This window comes from Euleptes europaea, chromosome 12 (genome assembly GCF_029931775.1).
Source record: "Euleptes europaea isolate rEulEur1 chromosome 12, rEulEur1.hap1, whole genome shotgun sequence".
Classification (NCBI taxonomy): Eukaryota; Metazoa; Chordata; class Lepidosauria; order Squamata; family Sphaerodactylidae; genus Euleptes; species Euleptes europaea.
This window is the reverse complement of record NC_079323.1, coordinates 1,552,114-1,574,864: the sequence shown is the minus strand read 5'-3', so window position 1 is coordinate 1,574,864 and position 22,751 is coordinate 1,552,114. Positions and strand designations below refer to the sequence as shown.

General features: G+C 50.0%; 1 protein-coding gene across 1 annotated transcript in view; it reads right to left on the bottom strand.

Annotated features, from left to right (window-relative positions):
- Positions 1-22,751, bottom strand: part of INPPL1 (inositol polyphosphate phosphatase like 1) — a 74,111-nt gene that overhangs the window by 35,512 nt on the left and 15,848 nt on the right. The window contains exon 3 of the mRNA XM_056858809.1: positions 4,058-4,121. Within this exon, the coding sequence (XP_056714787.1) occupies positions 4,058-4,121 (64 nt within the window). The remainder of the gene's footprint in view (positions 1-4,057; positions 4,122-22,751) is intronic.

Genomic DNA, 22,751 nt, shown 5'->3' with positions numbered 1-22,751 from the left:
GTCAAAGAGATGCCTCACAACACCAACAATTAGACACTTTACGTAATCCTTTACTTTTAAAAAATGCTGTGGCGTCCAGTATATCCTAAGCATATTTCCTGAACAAGTCACAGCTTTAGGTCCACAGAAACAACAGGTATAACATTTAGCGCAGGGGTGTCGAACTCATTTGTCACGAGGGCCGGTCGGGCCGGGCCAGGCCTCCCCAGCCCAGATCGAGAGCGGGGTGGTGGGGGTGGCTGCCTCGGCTAGCTCGTGGGCTAGATAAGAGCTCTCAAGGGGCCAGATCCGATCGCCTTATGTTTGCCACCCCTGATTTAGAGCCAACCCTAGTCAGTGCGTGGTGTGAACATGTCCAAGGGACCCTCGCAAGATTCCTGGAGCAGGCAAAATCCAAGGTAGAAGCCTGGAAAGCTGCTTGTCCAGTCCGCACCGCTGCACACCCAGGACACTGAGCCATGACCAGCCATGGAGCTGGAGCAGCAAACAAGCCCCTAAAGGCCAAAACGGCGACCGCAGTGTGGTGCATCAGCCCCTCCTGTTGCAGGGACGCCCCCCCCCTTCTCCCACGCATGCAAACATGGAGAACAAGCAGGAACTCTTCTGCTGGCATCTGTCGCCCAGCTGCTCGGGTGTTGAAAGCCAGTGTTAATCTACACCCTGACCTCAAGCCCCGTCTTTGCACCTGCTGATGCTGCGTGTATTTCTCTGTGTTCATAAGAACCTCAGAAGAGCCCTGCTGGATCAGGCCAGTGAGGGTCCATCCAGTCCAGCATCCCGTCTCACACAAGGACCAACCAGTTCCTCTGGAGGGCCCACAACAGGGCACAGAGGCCAAGGCCTTCCCTTGAGAAGAACATCAGAAAAGCCCGGCTGGGTCAGACCAGTGAGGGTCCATCCGGACCAGCATCCTGTGTTACACCGCGGCCAACCAGTTCCTCTGGAGGGCCAAGAACAGGGCATAGAGGCGGAGGCCTTCCCCTGCCTCCTGGCCCTGGGAGTCAGAGGTTGACTGCCTCTGAATGTGGAGGTTCACTTTACTTTTGTTTCTTGCATCTGGATTTGGAAATAACGCCTCAGCCTCTAAAGGAAGGCACACAGACACACCCTGAGCAGTACAAATTGCCAAGAGAGCTCACATTGTTTTTCGCAGCAATTTGCACTTCGCTCTCCACCAAAAGATTCCCATGAGCACAGCGCACACAGGCTCTCCTGCACTAGCTTGGCAGTTCAACCACACTTCTGCGGGGGGGAAATTAAAAGATCATCCACAACACTCCAAACCCGCAAAACCCCTCATGCACGACAGCTCACATGACCACTCAGCGTGGGATGGTGCAGCAGGCCCCAATGACACAGAAGAACTGACCGACCCTTGGAGGTCGGAAGTGGGGCCTGTGGCTGCAACCCCATTCCTGCACACACACAGCATCATGCCTATCAGAGTGGGAGACCATGCGGGGAAGTGGTTAGAGTGTTGGACTAGGCCTGGAGAAACCTGAGTTCAAATCTCCACTCTGCCATGAAGCTCGCTGGGTGACCCTGGGGCCAGTCAGATTCTTACAAGGCAAAAGGGGGAGGGAGGGAGGAGCTAGTGAGGGGACCTTTGCAGGAGAGACCTGGCCAAAGCAATTTGTAACACCTGAAAACAGATGATACCTGAAGTCTTGAAGATCAGGTGTGTGTTTGTGGGGGGGAGTGAAAACGGAGCTGAGCACCACACCTGCAGGTTTTTGCACCCCATATTCATGCCCGAAGTCTCCTTAGAAGGTAAAATGGCTAAACTTAAACTTTGGTCACCTTATGAGAAGAACAAAGTCACGGTGAAAGACAATCATGTTTAGGAAAAATAGAAGGCAGCAGGAAAAGAGGAAGACCCAACAAGAGATGGACTGACTCCATCAAGGAAGCCACGACCTTCAGTTTGCAAGACCTGGGCAAGGCTGTTAACAGTAGGACGTTTTGTGTGTGCCTGTGTCAGCCATCAAGTCACAGCTGACTTATGGTGACCCCGAAGGGTTTTCAAGGCAAGACACGTTTGGGGGTGGTTTGCCATTGCCTGCCTCTGCATCACGACCCTGGTAGTCCTTGCAGGTTGCCCATCCAAATTCCAACCAGGGCCAACACTACTTAGCTTGAGATCTGAGGAGATCGGGCTAGGGGAGGGGCTGTGGCTCAGCGGTAGAGCATCTGCTTGGCATGCAGAAGGTCCCAGGTTCAATCCCCGGCAGCATCTCCAGTTAAAGGGACTGGGCAAGTAGGTGATGTGAAAGACCTCCGCCTGAGACCCTGGAGAGCCGCTGCCGGTCTGAATAGACAATACTGGCTTTGATGGACCAAGGGTCTGGTTCAGTATTAGGCAGCTTCATGTGTAGGGAGGGGCTGTGGCTGCGGAGGGGCTGTGGCTCAGTGGTAGAGCATCTGCTTGGCATGCAGAAGGTCCCAGGTTCAATCCCCGGCATCTCTAGTTAAAGGGAAGAGGCAGTTAGGCGACGGCAAAGACCCTTGCCTGAGACCCTGGAGAGCTGCTGCTGGTCTGAGTAGACATTACTGACTTTGATGGACCAAGGGCCTGATTCAGTGTAAGGCAGCTTCATGTGTTCATGTGTATCCAGGTCAGCCTGCCCTGGTTAATTAACAGTAAGACCTTTTGGAGGTCACCAATTCACAGGGTCGTCATAAGTCAGAAGCAACTTGAGGGCACTTAACAGACATACATTCCTGCCTGGATGTCAAATCTGGGCTGTTCATGAGCTCCTTGGGCCTTAAGAAGGATGTCTGCATTAGGACAGGAAAGGTTTACTGGGAGGACTCTTCGCCCCCACTGCAAAGAGGCAGACTCCGGAGCACAAACAGGAAAAGCTCTTCGACTTCCCCTCTCTCTGCAGAGAGGAGCACAGCGGAGCAGCCGTCCGTCCGGGGAGTGCCAGCTTTGCCCCTGGCCAGCGGCGCAAGCTCCAGTTTGGCAGGGCCCCGGGAAAGTTCTGGGACTGGTTTAGGATTCCAAGTCAGCCCTCTTGCCAGGACACAAGCCAGGGGGGACCGGAAAGCCCAGTGTGTGTGTGTGTGTGTGTGTGTGTGTGTGTGTGTGTGTGTGTGTGTGTGTGTGTGTGAGGGGGGGGTTAAGGAACGTCCTCTCTTCTGCAGCCGCCGCTCCTCCAGGGGCGGGCTTTTTCCTGCCTGCCGGGCCGGCACAATGAGCTTACTGTTGTAGCTATAAATGACCCAGTGCATGGGCCAGGCTGACTTCCTGCCAAGATCAGCGCTGCGTGGGCATCCACAGGGCTCTTGCCAGCCTGCACCGGCCCCGGAGGCACAGCTCGATAGAAGGCTTGCCCGTCTAAAACGCACTGGGAAGGGGAGGAATGCGTGACCCACTTCTCCCGCACAGCTTCCTCTTGTCCCTGCTCCTTACAGAGGCCCGCACACCCTGGCACTTATTTCTCGAGGCTCCCAGGACAGCCCCCTCCTCTGCCTCAACCAAAGTCTGCAAATGTTTGCACAGCACCTACAGAGAACTGCAGCGTGCTCTTCTTGGGGCTACCAAGAGCCAGCGTGGTGTAGTGGTTAAGAGCGGTGGTTTGGAGCAGTGGACTCTGATCTGGAGAACCCGGTTTGATTCCCCACTCCCCCACATGAGCGGCGGAGGCTAATCTGGTAAACCGGGTTGGTTTCCCCACTCCTACACATGAAGCCAGCTGGGTGACTTTGGGCTAGTCACAGCTCTCTTAGAGCTCTCTCAGCCCCACCTACCTCACAAGGGTCCCCCCCCTTTCAGCATCCTCCGGGTCCTCTTTTTCCTTCCCCCGTCCTCCTTTCTGTTCCTCTCCTGATAGGCATTACTTCGAAGTGACCGAGGCAAACTCTCCGTCATTTCACAACCAATCAAGGCTCCATCTCAGAGCTTCAATGTTCAGGGTGCAAAGAACTGTGAGCTCGGCCAAAACCCACACAATCGGCCCTCCACCCAAATATTTCAGCGCCTTCAAAAAAGTCTGCAAAATCAAAACCACAGAAGATCAGGCTTGAGAGAGGGGAGGGGGGAAGGCGGGCTCACCTGAACGGCCAGAAAATCCTCTTCGTCTGGCAAAATCCGATAGGTGTGGACGTGTTTCTGGAATCTGTGGCGAGAAAAGGGGGCAGGGAGAAGAAACAAAGATTCAAAACAGAGGACACAAAAATGCCGGACTTCTTACTTAAGCCTATGACCAAGGATCTCTATCCCGCCCCCCAGCCCCAAATACATTTGGGCAGCCTCTATTTACCTAGTGATGAATTAAAGGCCCCCTGCACATGCTCAGAGGCACTGTTGGGAAAATAGCCCAGTGCTGCAGAAGCTGGTCTACACCCAGAGCTCTGGGGGCCTGCTCCCCGCCACTCGATCAGAGCAAGGAAGACAAAGCAACACCCCAAGGAATAAAGCTTTTCCTGGGGAACTTCAGGCTGCATGTAGTGGTCAGCACATTTCGGTGTTCCTTACCAACGACGCGGGTCTATGATAACCTGGTGAGCTGCTATTTGCTTTGAATGCAAAGGCTTAAATGGCTTGGGACCCCACCCAGACCTTCAACAGAGACCCTGTCCTACCTCCTGCCATTATCAGAGGTGAGATGAACAATGGCGACGGACATGGACTTCTCAGTAGTGACACCTCAACCCCCTCATCCATCAACCTGCTGTTGAGAAAGCTAAGCTTCTGCCACCAGCTGAAGAGCTGAGCTAGATTCGAGCCCAGTAGCCCCTTGGAGACCAACAAGCTCTCCGGGGGGGTGAGCTTTCAAGAGGGAGCCTTGACTCTTCAAAGCTTGTACCCCCAAAATCTTGTTGGTGTCTAAGGAGCTACAGGGCTCCAATCCAGCTCTTCTACTGCAGACCAACACAGACCCTAGAATCATAGAATCCTAGAGTTGGAAGGGGCCATAAAGGCCATTTAGTCCAACCCCCCTGCTCAATGCAGGACCACCTAGAGCATCCCTGACAAGTGCTTGTCCAGCCTCTGCTTAGACTGCCAGTGAGGGGGAGCTCACCACCTCCCGAGGAAGCCGATTCCACTGTCAAACAACTCTTACTATAATTTCCCCCTAATATCCAGCCGGTACCTTTCCGCCCGCAATTTAAACCCATTATTGAAAGGAATAGCTCCCTACCCTCCTCTAAGAGACAGCCCTTCAAATACTTAAAAGAGAGCTTTAAGTGGTTCTTGTAGGTTATCCGGGCTGTAGGTTATCTTGTAGGTTATCCCAGCTTTAAGTATTTGGAAGGGATATAAACTCAGAATGTCTGGTTTCAGAGACCCTCTGAAACCAGATATTCTGAGTTTATAACCCTTCCCTGTTTTTGCTGATACCATTGGTTAATTTTGTTAAATGTGCACTGCTGTAATAATAACGGTGTACACTATATTGTGTTTCATAACCTGAGCGAGGGATGTAGAGTTTTTCAAATAAAGAAATGGCAAACTAGAACACGCACACGCATACACACAAATCAGACTTGGCAGCAGCTCAACAGAGCCTCAGGTAAAGAAAGGTCTTCCTCAGCCTGGATGCTGAAGATACTTTTGGTAAGGGAAGCCCAGGACTGAACTAGGGACCTTCTGTGTTCAAAACATGCACTCTCCCACCAACCCCTGACCTCCTGCTCATTTCTAATCCCTGAGCTGCTATATTTCAAAGTGCAGGGAAGATTGCCATTGGGTTTTTTGGCAGGGGGATTTGCAATCCTCCCACACCCATCCTGAAGTAGTCCTTGCCAGGAAAAGCTTCACCCTTTGATTCTGCCAATCATCTTAGTTTTCCTTCCCTGGCGCAAGGGCCTACTCGTCTCCAAAAGGCCCAGAACTGGTTGCTTGGTGTCCTTGACGTTCACGCAAATCAGAGGCAAACTCTGAGGACAGCCTGTAAGCAAATATGAATATTTGCCTGCTCCTCTTAGTGGTGACCTCTCTGACGGGAGAATGACTCAGACACACACGCAGGGGGGGAAATCCTCCTTGCCTAAGATCTGAGAAGCAGCAAAAGGCAATTCATCCCCTCCACAACCGCCCCCCCCCCCATGAGTCAACCCACACGCGTTCGGCCACAGGATTGAAGTTCAACTCTTGCCCTGGTCCTCAGCATGAAAAAGCAGAAGGACGGCAGCAGAGGGCAAAGCCCTTGGACGGCTGCCCTTTGCTTTGATTAACTTCTGTGCTGATCCAGATCCCTTCCAGCCACACCGACAGGGTCTGCCCAGGTTTCTAAAAGCTGGTAAAGGCTAGGTTCGAGCCCAGTAGCCCCTTGGAGACCAACAAGATCTCTGTGGGTATGAGCTTTCAAGAGGGAGCCTTGACTCTCTGCAGAAGTTGCCTCAGGGCCCTATGAATAAGCCACAAAAATCCTGTATTCACAGGAATCATAACAACCCCCATTCTCTCTCGGCCTCCACCTCACCATCTGTAAAATGGGCATAACTTCAATTATGCGACTTTTTATTTTATTTTTTTAGAAAAAGAGACCACACACATAAAGAGCACTGAGGAATGCCAGCTAATAAGCAATAAAAGACTAGGACAGTTGGAGTTCCTCTCACATGAACACACGAAGCTGTCTTATACTGAATCAGACCCTCGGTCCATCAAAGTCAGTATTGCCTACTCAGGCCGGCAGCAGCTCTCCGGGTCTCAGGCAGAGGTCTTTTGCATCACCTACTTGCCTGTTCCCTTTAACTGGAGGTGCCAGGGATTGAACCTGGGACCTTCTGCATGCCAAGCAGATGCTCTGCCACTGAGCCACGGCCCCTCCCCTGAGAAATGACAGAGAGAAAATGGGTTGGGGCTCCAACCTAATTGCTAAAATGACTCAGGAAGCTCCCAGTGAAAGACTCACTTCTGCCTGGGACATCCTGAGCTCATTTTTACCCTGTCTTGCCCCCTCCAGGAAAGCACTCACAATTCACTCCTTCACAACCACCCTATGAGGTAGGTTAAACTGAAAGACAGGCACAGATAGCCCCCAGGGGTGACAGGACAAGCTTCAAAACTAAGCGGGTATTGGAAGCCCGGTCTCCCCAATCTTCTCCTGCCACTTCACGCACCACGTCACACCACCTCTCTATCAAGGCCCTCTCTCTCTCTGCCTCTCAGTCCTCCACTAGCAATATGGGGTTAATTATATTGGCCTACTTTACAAGGGTGGGGTAAGATTTATAACAAGGTCATGTACACCAAGCACTTTGAAGCATCCGACTACATAAATAATTATAAACATATTATCTATGACCTTAGGCAGATGATGAGAGAGAGGGCATCTTGGCCATCTTCTGAGCATGGAGTAGGGGTCACTGGGGGTTTGGGGGGGAGGTAGTTGTGAAATTCCTGCATTGTGCAGCGGGTTGGGCTAGATGACCCTCGCGGTCCCTTCCAACTCTATGACTCTATCTGAAAGGTGCAAGAAACTCTTTCAGGCTTCTCAAGAAACCCCCTGAATGAGGCCGTACAGCAAGTAATATGCAAACAGGATTCATTAGTTTATTGCTTAATTAATAAGCCAGAAACTTAATCAAGGATCTTTAATTAGATGATTTTAAATACTGTATCTGAGAAAAAGCAGGTTGAACATAGTAATGAAAATCTGTTTTTAAAAGTTCAGCAGCCAGGGTGGAAAGCAGAAACAGACAGCCCAAAGAGGCACAAAGCCGAGCTTCCAAAGTTACGCTGTGTGGAGTGTAAACTGTAAGGGGCTGGGTGGGGGGAGAGATTATTTTGTTCCACAGCAGCCAGATCCATCTGATGCTTCAAAGGAAATATCAAGTTGGAAGGAAGGAAGAAGAAGAGCTGGTTTTTATCTGCCGACTTTCTCTACCACTTAAGGGAGACTCAAACCAGCTTACAATCACCTTCCCTTCCCCTCCCCACAACACACACCCTGGGTGGTAGGTGGGGAAGGAAGAGAGAGTGCAAAAGAGCAAAAGAGCAAAAGAAAGAGAGAGAAGGAGAGAGAGAAAGAGAGAAAGAAACTGCATGAGCTTTTCAGATGTTCCCCCCTCGGCCACGGAAATGCCATGCTCCCGCACATAAGGCACAGATTAATGAATTATAAAGCTGGCACTGTGGGGGTGAATCGCTGGCTGCAAACATAATGCCGAGGGTGGCAGAGGCTTGGTGGATGGATGGGTGACTCCAAGGATATTGACAGCATCACCAGGGTGGCCGCTGAGCACCACTCACAACTGGGACCAGGAGAAGGGAGGGAAGGAGGGAGGGACGGACATCCTTCCTCTCCAGCTACCCTCCTGGCAACTAGTTTTTCACCTTTCCAGGGAAGCACGCTCAGCCCCAACGGCTAGGCAACAGCCAGGCTGAAATTTGCATTTTACTTATGCAAGAACCACCGTTTGCGGTCTACCCAGTTGGCTGCTGGATCTATTCAGGCCTCGCTCACGCAGCTGCGCCTGCTTGCTTGTTTGTTTTACTTTGGCTGGCTATTACCTGGCGTTTTATTGTTACCTTGGATTGAAGACTCTGTGCTAGAAAAGCGGGGGATTAATGGTTAACTAAATAAACAAATGCAAGCACACGGCACTTTTACGTATTTACTGGCCTCCCTCCCTCTATTTCATATTCTGTCAGACCATCTGAATAAAGGACGCCGACTGCACTTCCCCGGCTGGCCGGGATCCTGTGGGCCGAAAATTTGAGCAGCTGTGTCTTAGTTCCAGAATTAATGGTTTTAATCTGTATTGAAGTCGACTTGTATTTTATATTGTTTATGATATTTTAATTGATGTAAGTCACCCTGAGCCTGGCTTTGGCTGGGATAGAGGGTGGGGCATAAAGCCAATAAATAAATAAATAAATAAATAATCTCAAGGTCACTGGGGGGTTAGGAAGAAACCTGCATGAGCACCCGGTGTCTGCAGGAGACTTAAATATTTGCATGCTGGGCAGGAGCGCCCTGAGGAGCAGCAATCATGCATGAAAATATTCATTTATTTAAAACATTTCTTTGCTGCCTTTCCACCCAAACTGGGCCCCCAAGGATGCTAACATCAAAACAATTCAACACAGTTTAAATATTTATACATAGAGTATATGTATATAATAATTCAGTCATTTTGGTTGCTCTTTTCTGTGCCTTCTCAAGCTCTGCAATATCATTTTTGAGGTGTGGTGACCAGAACTGTCTCTCCGCTATCTGGCTCAGTTTTATCTCCTCTGACCAGCAGCGGCTCTCCAGGGTCTCAGGTTGAAGTCTTTACCCATCACCTACCACCTGATCTGCCCTCAGAAGCAATGCAGGGTCGTCCCAGGTTAGTATTTGGAAGAAGATCACCGAGGAAGTCCAGAGTTTCTATGCAGAGGAAGGCAATAATCAACCATCTCTGAGTGTCTCTTGCCTTGAAAACCCAATGAGGTCGTTATAAGTCAGATGCAACTTGACAGCACTTTTCATGCTGGTCCTTTTAGCTGGCGACGCCGGGGATTGAACCTGGGACCTTCTGCATGCCAAGCAGAGGCTCTCCCACTGAACCACAGTCTTACCCCCTAGGTTTGCCTTCTGCAGTCAAGCTGACCCTGGATTCAGAAGAACGCGGACTTCCCAGAAAGCAAACCGTTCGGTTCAGGAAGTGGAGATGACGACTCAGCAGCCGGCAAGTCCTGAATCAGCAGAACACCACAGTGGGAGCACAGCTCAGATGTGGTTCAAAATATCCACGGTTCCCCCCCACCATCCCTGCCTCCTTTTTCTCCTCCTCTTCGGCAAAGCCTGCAAAAGCCAGCCATGACAGCTGTTGAGAGGACAGCGATCAAAGCTATCTCGCTTGGAGCAGCTTTTCTTTTTCAGAAGTGCACCCTGAATTTTATTGGAGTTCTTAAAAGTTCAGGCAACCCATTAAGTAGTCTTTAAGACCCCTATTTTATTACATCTAATTTTGTACGTGTGTTTTTATGGCTTGCTGTTAACTGCTCTTGGTTTTATGGGGAAAGTGGGACATGAACGGACAAAGGTTTGAGCCATGGGGAAGATCTCCTGTACCATCCACCCCCCCACCCTGGAACAAATAGCTGCTTCCATTCACTTCACTGAGCTTTGCACAGGAGAAGCTACTCCAGGATCGAGCCAGCGTAGTGTAGTGGTTAAGAGTGGTGGTTTGGAGCAGTGGACTCTGATCTGGAGAACCGGGTTTGATTCCCCACTCCTCCACATGAGCGGCAGAGGCTAATCTGGAGAAGTGGGTTTGATGCCCCACTCCTACACATGAGCAGCGGACTCTTATCTGGAGTACCGGGTTTGATTCTCCACTCCTTGACCTGAGCAACGGACTCTAATCTGGTGGTCTGGGTTTGTTTCCCCTCTCCTGCACATGAAGCCAGATGGGTGACCTTGGGCTAGTCACAGCTCTTTTACAGCTCTCTCAGCCCCACCTACCTCACAGGGTGTCTGTTGTAGGGAGGGGAAGGTGATCGTAAGCCGGCTTGAGTCTTCCTTAAGTGGTAGAGAAAGTCGGCATATAAAAACTAACTCTTCTTCTTCTGAATAATGACATTCTGAATTTCTATTATAAAGTGGAGAATAAGAATACGGTCTCGTGTGCCGCTTCATATATTTTTTATTTCTCTTTGAAAAGTTCTTGAAATTGGATGAGCCCTTGATTTAGAAGCATCACACGCACAAACGCATTAATACGTGAAACTGCCTCATACTGAATCAGACCCATGGTCAGTCAAAGTCAGTACTGTCCACTCAGACTGGCAGCAGCTCTCTGAGGTCTCAGGCAGAGGTCTTTCACATCACCTACTTGCTTAGTGCCAATAACTGGAGATGCAGAGGACTGAACCCGGGACCTTCTGCATGCCAAGCAGATGCACTACCACTGAGCCACAGTCCCTCCCAAACACATGAATCAACCTTATACTGAATCACACCCTTGGTCCATCATGGTCAGTATTGTCTACTCTGACTGGCAGTTTTTCTCCAGGGTTTTAAGCAGAGGTCTTTCACACCTACTGCCTGATCCTTTTAATTAGAAGTGATGGGGATCAAACCTGGGACCTTCTGCATGCCAAACAGATGCTCTTCCACTGAGCCACGGCCCCTCCCCTGCCCAAACACCTCTCACAAGCCCTGCCCTGCCTCCCTGATTGCCAAATGCCTGGATCTGCACTAGAATAGCCACTTTTATAGTGGACAGATTCTTGAAACTGAGGGTGGGCAGAGCAACCGACAACGTATTTATCTACGCACTCTGCACGTGCGTCCAGACAAGCAAGGCACCCCCCCACTTGTATCATGACAACAGGTGGTTTTCTGATTTGAAAATAAACACAGTCCGGTTTGCAAACCTCAGCTAGGCTAGGATACCGGCTAAGTATCCTTAAAGGTGCCACTCCTGGTCAGCTGGGCCGCAGAGAGCGCATGAGCCACCACCAACCGCACACATAAGGTTGCCAGGTCCCTCTTCGCCACCAATGGGGGATTTTGGGGGCGGAGCCTGCAGAGGACGGGATTTGGGGAGGGACTTCAATGCAACAGAGTCCGATAGCCAAAGTGACCATTTTCTCCAGGTGAACTGATCTCTATCGGCTGGAGATCAGTTGTAATAGCAGGAGATCTCCAGCTAGTACCTGGAGGATGGCAACCCTAAGCACACACCACGTGCGTTCCACCAGGCTCCGGTTTCTTGTCCCCTGACTTGGGCAGGGACTTTGGGGCACCGGCCAGATGCTGTGCTGCGGTCTCCCAGCGCTTTGAGGTCTGGGCTACGGCCCGCCCAGCGCCTAATCCCCGGCAGACAGAGGAGTTCCATTCCCGAAGGCGGGCAGCTGAGCAGAGGAGACACAAAGGGCCATTATGCCGAGCGGTCGGCTTCCCAAGTATGACCCCGGCCTGCCTGCCCTGGTCTATTTATTGCAAACGCTCTCCCCCACCCCAAGTCCATCCAGCCAGAGCCTGGAGACAGCCATGGGTTGGGAGGGGAGCAGGATTCCCCCAGCCTCCGCCAGAGTGACTGGAGCTATTTTCGATCTGGGCTCTGGTGCTCTCTCATGCGCTGCCCGAGTGCAAAGCTCTGCCTAGGGCGCATCGCAGGATGGACTGGCAGGCTTCTCACTTCCATCTCTCACTTCCAGTTACTGTTGGAGAAGCAAGTTCACGCAGCTGCAAAAAAAAAAAAGTTTCTTTCCAACACAACCTAACCTGGAAGCTGTCTATTTAATCTATTTATATCCCACTCAAAGCAGCTCCCATCATTCTCCTTGCCTCCATTTTATCCTCCCAACAACCCTGTGAGGAAGGTTAGGCCGAGAGTGTGTGACTGGCCCAAGATCGCCCAGAGAGCTTTTGTGGCACCAGTGGGGATTCGAACCTTAGGGCTGTTTAGCTTGGAAAGAAGGCGGTTAAGGGGAGATATGAAAGAGGTCCATAAAATTATGCATGGTATGGAGAGAGTGGACAGGGAGAAGCTTTTCTCCCTCTCTCATAATGCCAGAAAGCGGGGTCATCTGCTGAAGCTGGAGGGTGAGAGATTCAAAACAGATGAAAGGAAGTATTTCTTCACACAACGCATAGTTAAATTGTGGAACTCCCTGCCCCAGGATGTGGGGATGGCTGCCAACTTGGAAGGCTTGAAGAGGGGAGTGGACATGTACATGGAGGAGAGGGCTAGCCATGGCCACTAGTCAAAATGGATACTAGTCATCATGATGCATATCTATTCTCTCTAGTACCAGAGGAGTATGTCTATTCTATTAGGTGCTTGGGAACACAGGCAGGATAATGCTGCTGCAGTCGTCTTGACTGTGGGCTTCCTAGAGGCACCTGGTTGGCCAATGTGTGAACAGACTGCTTGACTCGATGGACCTGGGCCTGACCCAGCAGGGCTTTTCTTAAGTTCTTTTGAACCTGGGCCTTCCGGATACTAGTCCAACACACTTAAGGACTCTTTGTTTTCTTCTATTGCTGCAGAAGAGCTAAGCCATCTTCCACCTAAACACTCTCCCACCCTAGAACAACAGAGGGCCCTGGTAGACATGCTAAAAGGACACCAGCATATGGCTGATATGCAAAAAAAGAGAGGAATTGAAAACATGACTTCTCAAAGTACAACTTCTTTGCATAAGGCTAATGAGTGCAGAATGTCAACTTTCCCTATATACCAGCAAAGCAACCAGTCCCATTTCTCATAGAATCATAGAGTGGGAAGGTAGCACCAGGGTCATCTAGTCCAACCCCCTGCACAATGCAGGAAATTCACAACTACCTCCCCCCGTCTGTTGGAAGTGTGGCTGGATTAAGCTAGGCAAGTTCCACTAAACTAGCTTAAACAGATACCACTGGCAGGTAAGTTGCAGTGCCAATTTAATACACGTTTGCACAAACACTTAAAGCTCCTTGTAGCCTATCAAAGTCTGTGACTACTGAATAAATACCAATCATAATAAATACCAATCATTCCTATAATTAACAGTGAAGTGGGTTGGAGAATTTTCCAGACAGTTTTCTGATACTTTATTTTTCTGTGGACAAATTTAAACCTCGCAAAAGTAAATACAGTCTTTGTTTATCTATAGGGCTCAGGGCTGTTCTGCAAATCCATCACATTAGAGTGGCTAAATGTGGGGTGTGGGGCATGGACATATCCCAGTACTTATAGATGGTGCATTTGTCTTCTTGCGCTAACATCATTTAAATCTTTGCAAACATTATTTATACATTTAAGTTATTTTCCTAATTGTGAATCAGAAAATTTTCCAGTTTAAATTTTCCCAGAAAAGCCAAGTCACTGATAATACCTATCCTACTAGCAGAGCTGAAGGGCATGCCAGAGGTTGGGGGCACTGGGGGTCTTCAGCAGGGACTCCCAGAGTTCAGGCTATGGTGCCTTCACACACAAACCCTGGGACCCTACCGAGGCAGCGTCCGAAGTCCCACCGGCCACCTCAGCACCCAGAGCAGTGACCCTCACCTCAGCTCTAGCGCCCGCTTGGACTGGACTTGGATAGTTTCTGGACCCTGCGTTCATAGCACAGGCTCACAAAGTGTCCTCGAACAAGACACCTAAGAACATAAGAAAGGCCCTGCTGGATCAGACCAAGGCCTATTGAGTCCAGCAGTCTGTTCACACCGTGACCAACCAGGTGCCTCTAGGAAGCCCCCAAGCAAGACGACTGCAGCAGCACCATCCTGCCTGGGTTCCACAGCACCTCATATAACAGGCATGCTCCTCTGAGACTGGAGAGAATAGGGATGCATCATGACTAGTATCGATTTTTACTAGTAGCCATGGACAGCCCTCTCCTCCATGAACATGTCCACTTCCCTCTTAAAGCCTTCCAAGATGGCAGCCATCACCACATCCTGGGGCAGGGAGTCCCACAATTCAACTATGCATTGTGTGAAGAAATCCTTTTATCTGTTTTGAATCTCTCACCCTCCAGCTTCGACAGATGACCCTGAATTCTAGTATTATGAGGGAGAAAAGCTTCTCCCCGTCCAATCTCTCCATACCATGCATAATGTTTTAACCTCTATCATGTCTCCCCTTAACCGCTTTCTTTCCAAGCTAAACAGCCCTAAGTGTTTTAACCGCTCCTCCTGGGGCCGTTGCTCCAGCCCCCTGATCATTTTGGTTAATTTCTACCAGCCTCAGCTTCTCGTCTGCACAATGGGCATAATGGCTGTCATCTGTCTCAACAGGGCTGATGGGAAAGCAAAAGGAAGACAACAAAACATTTTGACCCTCAGCGTTCTACTTTAGACCCGCCTGGTGGCCCGGACAAATAGAAGTCATGACTATAACCCCAGGACAAAAGAGTTCAAGGAAAATTAGGCAACAGCCGCAAAACTCCGGTGTGAAGTAGATCATCTTTTCTCTTCCTGGTGGTGGAAAGTGTGGTCTAGTTGCAACCAACGTATGGTGACCCTGAAGGGTTTTCAAGACAAGAGACATTCAGAGGTGGTTTGCCATTGTCTGACTCAGCAGAGACACCGTGGACCTCCTGGGTGGTCTCCCATCCAAGCACTAACCAGGGCCAACTCTGCTTAGCTTCTGAGATCTGGTTAGATCAGGCTAGCCAGGGCCATCCAGGGCAGGGCAGGAAACAAACAGAGGAGGTTTGCCCTTGCCTGCCTCTGCATAGTAACCCCGGACTTCCCTGGTGGTCTCCCATCCAAGTACTAACCAGAGCCGACCTTGCTTTGCTTCCAAGATCCGATGAGACAGGGCTAGCTGGGGCCATCCGGGTCAGAACAAAAGCATTCGGAGGCGGTTTGCCATTGCCTGCCTCTGTGTAGCAACCCTACACTTCCTTGGCAGTCTCCCATCCAAATACTAACCAGAGCCGACCCTGCTTATTATCAGAGATCTGCAAGGTCCGTCTTGCCTGGGCCATCCAGGTCATCCACTTCCTACACCTCCCCCCCCCCCCAAAAAAAACCCTCCTAAGCTTCAGCATCCGGACAGAGCAGACCTCAGGCAAAGAGCAATGGCATGAAAACTGGAGGAGGAGGAGAAGAGTTGGTCTCCCACTTAAGGGAGACTCATACCGGCTTACAATCACCTTCCCCTCCCCTCCCCACAACAGACACTCTGTGAGGTAGGTAGGGCTGAAAGAGCATGACTAGCCTCAAGGTCACCCAGCTGGCTTCATGTGCAGGAGCGGGGAAACAAATCTAGTTCTCCAGATTAGCCTCCGCAGCTCATGTGGAGGAACTGGGAATCAAACCCGGTTCTCCAGACCAGAGTCCACCGCTCCAAACCACCGCTCTTAACCACTACACCACGCTGGTAGATCTTTCTGCACCTTTGGAACCCAGAACCCACGACTCTCAAAGAGAAAGGAGCTCTCTGCACATGCTCCAAACCCCCCCCCCCACTTAGCACCAGCCCAGGCAACCAAAACAGGTTTGGGGGCAGAGCTTAAGCTCGAAGGAAGGGCTTGGGTCCCGCCCCTCCCTCAAAGGGTTAACCCGCACCAGCACCTCTGCAGGGCGCCCACCCAGCTCATCTTTCTTCCTCTTGGCAAGTTATTTATAGTCCAGAGGGCTGGTTTGTTTTCCCATCTGCCTGGGAGGCGGGAGTGCGCGCAAACACACACACACACACACACACACTCCCTCTGCACAGTCAGCCGGGCTCTGCCAGTGACTCAGTGGCTGGCACCCAGTCAGAAGGATGCCAACAGCCAGCTGGCGCTAGAGGGGGAGGGGGCCAGGCCTGTCTTGAGGCCACCGGGAACCCGGAGCTGGAACCTCCTGTCTTGGCAGGCCGGCAGCCGGCCAGACTGGATCCCACAGCCGCTCTGCGCAAATGGGGGCGCCAGGGGCAGTGATGCAGGCACATTATGGGGGGGGGGGCTGCAAGGAAGCACCCAGGCCCAGGGGGGTGGGGGTGGGGAGGACAGAGAGGCCTCCCCTCCCCCCATAGCGGGAGACAGCAGCTTCCTGCTCACCTCCGCCTGAACCTCTGCAGCCGGGTGCGAAGAGGAAGCAGCTCCTTCCAACCTCAAGTCAGAGTGGCCCTTGGGGCCAGGAGGGGAGAGTTCTGCTCCCCCCACCCCCATACCGCATGAAAGTGGGGCTGGGGGTGCATTCCTCGCACCCCCACCCTCCAGAATCCCATAAGCTGCTTGGTCTCCTTAAACGTATGCCCCCACGGGGAAGGGGCCGTGGCTCAGTGGTGGAGCTCCTGCTTGGCGTGCAGAAGGTCCCAGCTTCAATCCCCGGCCTCTCCAGTTAAAGGGACCAGGCAAGTGGGTGATGTGAAAGACCCCTGCCTGAGACCCTGGAGAGCCACTGCCGGAATGAGCAGACATTACTGACTTTGATGGACCGAGGGGGGTCTAGAAGGCAGCTTCATGTCTTCTTCATGTGTTCACAGTCCGCAGGTCTCCTGGAAAGCAATGACCTCAGCTCAGCACCCCCAGGCTGATTTCAGGGAAAGTTGGGGGGGGGAGCAGATATCCTATCTTTATTAAAAATTTGGCACACCAATTTTTATCCCCCGTTTGGTCTGCCTGCCTCCAGCGAGCCAGTATTTCGGGCTGTATCAGTTCATCAGTTCATCGATCTCGCCGCTTCCCTCCAAGATCACCATGCAGCATTTGAAGTTATGACTGTAATTTCCATGTGCTTCCCGCCTGTGATGAATTCAACGGAAGCGTTTCTTAAAATGAAGCACTGTTTACCTATGGAACTCACTGCCACAGGATGCAGGGATCTCAGCACTAAAGCACATGCATGCCATCATGGGACTATTTTTCCAGAAACTAATCCTGCTCCCTATCAGCAAATGCACAGGCAGAACCAGATCCATTCATGTCCCCTGATCATGACACCCTCCTCCACTATGCCCCCCAGATATTTCCCTGAATACAGTCTAATGCACTTTTCTTACTCTCCTAGCTGAGAATTTGTTCAGCTGCAGTTGTGGAGAGAAACAAGCCTCCAATAGCCAGCACCTTATCTATGGCAGATCCTAAAATAATGTTCCAGCTGCTTTGAAGATTCAAAATCTCCTGGCAGAGAAACTACATCTGGAATGAAAACGGGGCATGTTCCCGCTGGCCTTTAAGTGCTGATTTTCTCCTGGAACTAAGAGCACAAAAACGTCATATTTAGACAGCAGCTCATTCCTCCTTCCCTGGAAGGATTTGGCACTCCATCGCCTTCAGATCCCTTCCGCAGGAGCACACGCCTTTGCCCTCCAGATTAATTAAATGCGGAAGAGGCAGCCTCCTTCCTTTCCAAACAAACACCTTCACATCTCTAGGTGCACGCGAAAGAGTTCAATCAGGATAGCTCATTCGGAATAGTTGCCTCCCCTTATCCAGTTCAAGGGTTAATATGTCCACCAGATCCGAATAAACACATGAAGCTGCCTTCTAATGAATCAGACCCTCGGTCCATCAAGATCAGTATTGTCTACTCTGACTGGCAGCAGCTCTCCAGGGTCTCAGGCAGGGGTCTTTCACATTGCCTACTGCCTGGTCCTTTCAACTGGAGATGCCAGTGATTGAACCTGGGACCTTCTGTATGCCAAGTGTCACGGTCTCTGACATAATTATGGTATTTTGTGTACATGTGCAGAATTAATTCCATGTAGAGCTTGAACACAACATATAAAACTGAACCACAAACTGCAGAGGTTTGTGTAATGAAAAGCCTGGCAACAGCTTGCAAAATGCAAATGTCCTTAGAACAGGCTGGCTGAATTCTCTCAAGGTCTGAATTCTTTCAAGAGCTAACTATCTTACCCTGGTCTTGTCCTTGAAGGGAGAAGAACAGAGTCACCCTTCACTATCTGCCAAGAAAGGTGTATCTGAAATTACCCTTTCTGAGTCAGCTGCCAGCTGTCAGCTGCTCATATCTCAAGAGCAGAAAGCCCTGCTATTCTACATAAAGCTATAAGTGCATTAAGCTTCTTGCTTTGTATAATCTTTCTGAGGGCTATATTGTATAATCTTGCTGAAGGCTATAATGTTTCCTACTGACCAGATGGTTAAATGTTACAATGTAAGCAATAATTGTGTTTTATGATTTATATAGTTATATATGGTATTATAGATTTCTAAATAGTCTCATTTAATGCGTATTGTACTGACGATGAGAATGGTATGAAATTTGAGTATATGGAGCGATCATGAAGCTCAGAAATGATTGTTTATACTTTAAGCAAAATAGACTGAAAGGAAAGGAAGCCCATATTTGGTCATGGGGAGAAGCTAATAACCTGAACAGCTGCAACTAAGACATTATTGCACTGCTCATGTTATCTGAAAGTGGGGAGAAAAATATCCCTCCTGATGGTAAAATTAACACTCTTAATGAGCCTGAAACAGTATAAATACAGCTACAGTAAGCCCAGAGAATCAGAACCTTCCAAAGGCTCTCAAGAAAAGGCTGACTGGTATGTATGGCTTAAATACATTATTCTAGACTTTATGAATTAGATACTTTGAACTGAATCAGAATAATTTGACTGTTATATTTTAGAAGTTGGATTTTGAAGCTGAATAGTATGTAAGACTTGCTTGCTTTTACTCCATACATTGTAAATACATACATTGTACTTTGACAAGAGTTTTTATAGAAGTGTTAAAGACTTGATAATCTGCATTTACACATATTTTACTAGAAGTATATCAATAAAAAGACTTGCTTTTTAAAAGTAGGTAAAGTTGTTGAGTCCTGCTTACTCGATGACTGGCTGAATAAGGTAACTTCACTTCTCAGTAAGTGATACATTCTAAGAGCCTGTCATCTGAACAGCACGACCCGCTTCACAAGCAGATGCTCTACCTCTGAGCCACAGCCCCTTTCCAAAGTTGAAAGCCGTAAATGTAATTCCTACATAAGAACATAAGAAAGGCCCTGCTGGACCAGACCAAGGCCCATCAAGTCCAGCAGTCTGTTCACACAGTGGCCAACCAGGTGCTTCCAGGAAGCCCACAAACAAGACGACTGCAGCAGCACCATCCCGCCTGTGTTCCTCAACACTCTCCTCCATGAACATGTCCACTCCCCTCTCAAAGCCCTACAAGAGATAATCCTCCAAAGTCTTGCTCTCGAAGGGTTGCCTTAAGACAAAGAAAGTTTATGCCTGCAGTGCAAGCAAGGTACCCCAAGGTTGGGTGGGAAAAGACTCAATTATGTACAGAAATATATTTATTTTAAGGCACTGATATCTATATTAAAAACATTAAAAAATTGTATTAAAAGAAAGCACAGTGGCAAGTGACACAGGTTGATAGACTAAAACCACCTTCCAAACGCGTCACCACAGCCAATCAAATCTCCGCTGGCCAAAGAGAAGCCCTGCTGGGCAAAAGCCCCACCTGGTCCCTCCTACTTTCTAAAAAGGCTTGGTAGGCAACAGGTAAAGGGTCAGCAGGTGCCATGTTGGAGACACCTGCTCAAAAATCAACATTCCCATGAAATCTTTTCTGGGTCCCTTCACCTTCAGGAGCAAGGCAGGTGGTAAATAGGAACACAGTCTTCTCAGAGGTAGTGACAAGACCTTAGGGTTGCCAGGTCCCTCTTCGCCACCGGTGGGAAGTTTCTGGGGTGGAGCCTGAGGAGGGCGGGGTTTGGGGAGGGGAGGGACTTCAGTGCCAAAAAGTCCAAAGTGACCATTTTCTCCAAGGGAACAACTGATCTCTATCGCCTGGAGATCAGTTGTAATAGCAGGAGATCTCCAGCTACTACCTGGAGGTTGGCAAACCTACAAGACCTAAACCAAACCCATTTTTTCGTGGCTCCCCCTTCACCTGTCTTTAGAGTCAGGAAAAGACCTCTAACCGTCAGGCATTTAGTTGGGTGGATCTTTGCTTCCCATGCTTTTCAAACTGGTTTTTATTGCCAGCTGTTTTCTTGAAATAGTCAGTAGGTGATGTGAAAGACCTCTGTGCCTGAGACCCCGGAGAGCCGCTGCCAGTCTGAGTAGACAAGACTGACCTTGATGGACCGAGGGCCCGATTCAGTAGAAGGCAGCTTTGTGTGTGTTCATTTGTGTTCCGTTTGGAGTATAACTGTAGTTTCAATTATTTAACTGTGCTTTATTCTGCTGTGAGCAGCTCTGAACAAATATTATTATTTTGGAGGAGGAAGAAAATGGGAAAGAAATGGTCTTCACAAACTAATAGACAGTCCCCGACTACACAAGTGGGGCTGGGGCAGTTCAAGGAGAAGAGCGAGAAAACTGGAAGGGGGCTGGAAGAAGCACAAATCCTGCTCTCCCCCGCCCCCCACCCTTGCCATGAGGTTCTGCAGAGCTGCCAAAGAGGCAGCCGCGGTCCCCTCTGCGGGAGGCGTGGGCACAAACCCTGCCGCTCAAAAACAGCCCGTTCTCCTAGCAGGACAAAGGCTCCCGGGCACCACACGGGCACGTCTTCCATGACTCCGAGGGCAGAGGGTGGAACTCATCCGTGTTGGCAAAACAAGAGGGAAACTGCTCATGCCCTCGCAGCTACTGGGATGTCCTTGCAACACCCAGGGACTGAGGAGGAGGAAGGGCCATGCACCCAGCCCAGAAGCGAGAAGCAGCTCCTGGCATTTTTGCATGTAAAAAAAAATTGTATGTGTGCTTTTTTAAAACACAGTTGAAAGTACGAAGGGATTCCTTCTGCAGAGCTGCTGCCCGAGGCATCCTTTCCACACCGCCCTCCCTGGCCCCCACAAATGTGCTGTTAGCTTTCCTAGAAATAGAAGACATAGAAAAAATACAAAACCACAGCTATGTCCCCCCGCCACCCCCGTTGCAAAATGAACAGGCCAGCAAAAGTCACATTCGCTGGCTGAAGGCTGCGTTTCCTGGCCCAGGAGTCGAAAAATAATCTGTATCATTTGTGCCTCAATAACAACATTACATGCGGCAATATCCTACGCGTGTTGACTCAGACTGAAGTCCCACTGAGTCAGTCATTCCCAAAACTGTGGGCCCCAAGAGAATGGTTACTGTGCAGTACAGAGAAAATAAGTCTCCCCCACCCACAGAAGTGGCTGCTTGTTGCAACTCTGCATGATTCCTGCTCCAGCTTTACCTCCTTGCAGTCTCCACAGTGGGCGCGATCGGTCCTGATCCAGAAAGCTAACAGGGTTAAGCACCTTCAGAAGGTGCTAGCTGTGCTTCAGTATGAGTCACGCTCAGAACAGCGACTCATGCAGAAACACGGAAGGGGCTCTGCTGTGGGTGGGTCATTCTTACTGCTTCATACTCTAAATGCCATTCTTTTTGAGTGTGACCGTGGAGAATGCCTTCCATTCCAATTCTGAAAATCACGTTCCTTCACCTATCTTACCCCTGACAAACACAAGGTGTTATTTTTAAAGGGACTTATGCCCTAGAGCAGAGGTGTCAAACTCATTTGTTCACTTCTTTAGGATGGGCTGTGCCTTGCCAGCCCAGATGGGGGGGGGATGCCTCGTCTGGTGACCCTGCTGCAGATCGGGACTGGGGGGGGGGTGGCTGACTTGGCTGGCTCACGGGCCAGATAATAGCTCTCAAGGGGCCCATCTGGCCCCTGGGTCGTATGTTTGACAGCCCTGCCCTAGAGTTTTTATGTGGTTACAACCTGATCTTTCCATTAGGTTAATTTTACATGAAAGAATCATAAGAACATAAGAAAGGCCATGCTGGATCAGACCAAGGTCCATCGAGTCCAGCAGTCTGTTCACACAATGGCCAACCAGGTGCCTCCAGGAAGCCCACAGACAAGACAACTGCAGCAGCATTGTCCTGCCTGTGTTCCACAGCACCTGATATAACAGGCATGCTCCTCTGATCCTGGAGAGAATAGGTGTGAATCATGACTAATGTCCATTTTTACTAGTAGCCATGGATAGCCCCATCCTCCATAAGAACATAAGAAAGGCCCCATGCTGGATCAGACCAAGGTCCATAAGGTCCATCAAGTCCAGCAGTCTGTTCACACAGTGGCCAACCAGGTGCCTCTAGGAAGCCCCCAAACAAGAAAACGGCATCAGCAGCATCCTGCCTGGGTTCCACAGCACCTAAGATAATAGGCATGCTCCTCTGATCCTGGAGAGAATAGGTATACATCATGACTAGTATCTATTTTGACTAGTAGCCACGGATAGCCCTCTCCTCCATGAACATGTCCACTCCCCTCTTAAAGCCTTCCAAGTTGGCAGCCATCCCCACATCCTGGGGCAGGGAGTTCCACAATTCAACTATGTGTTGTGCAAATAAATACTTCCTTTTATCTGTTTTGAATCTCTCACCCTCCAGCTTCGGCTGATGACCTCGCGTTCAAA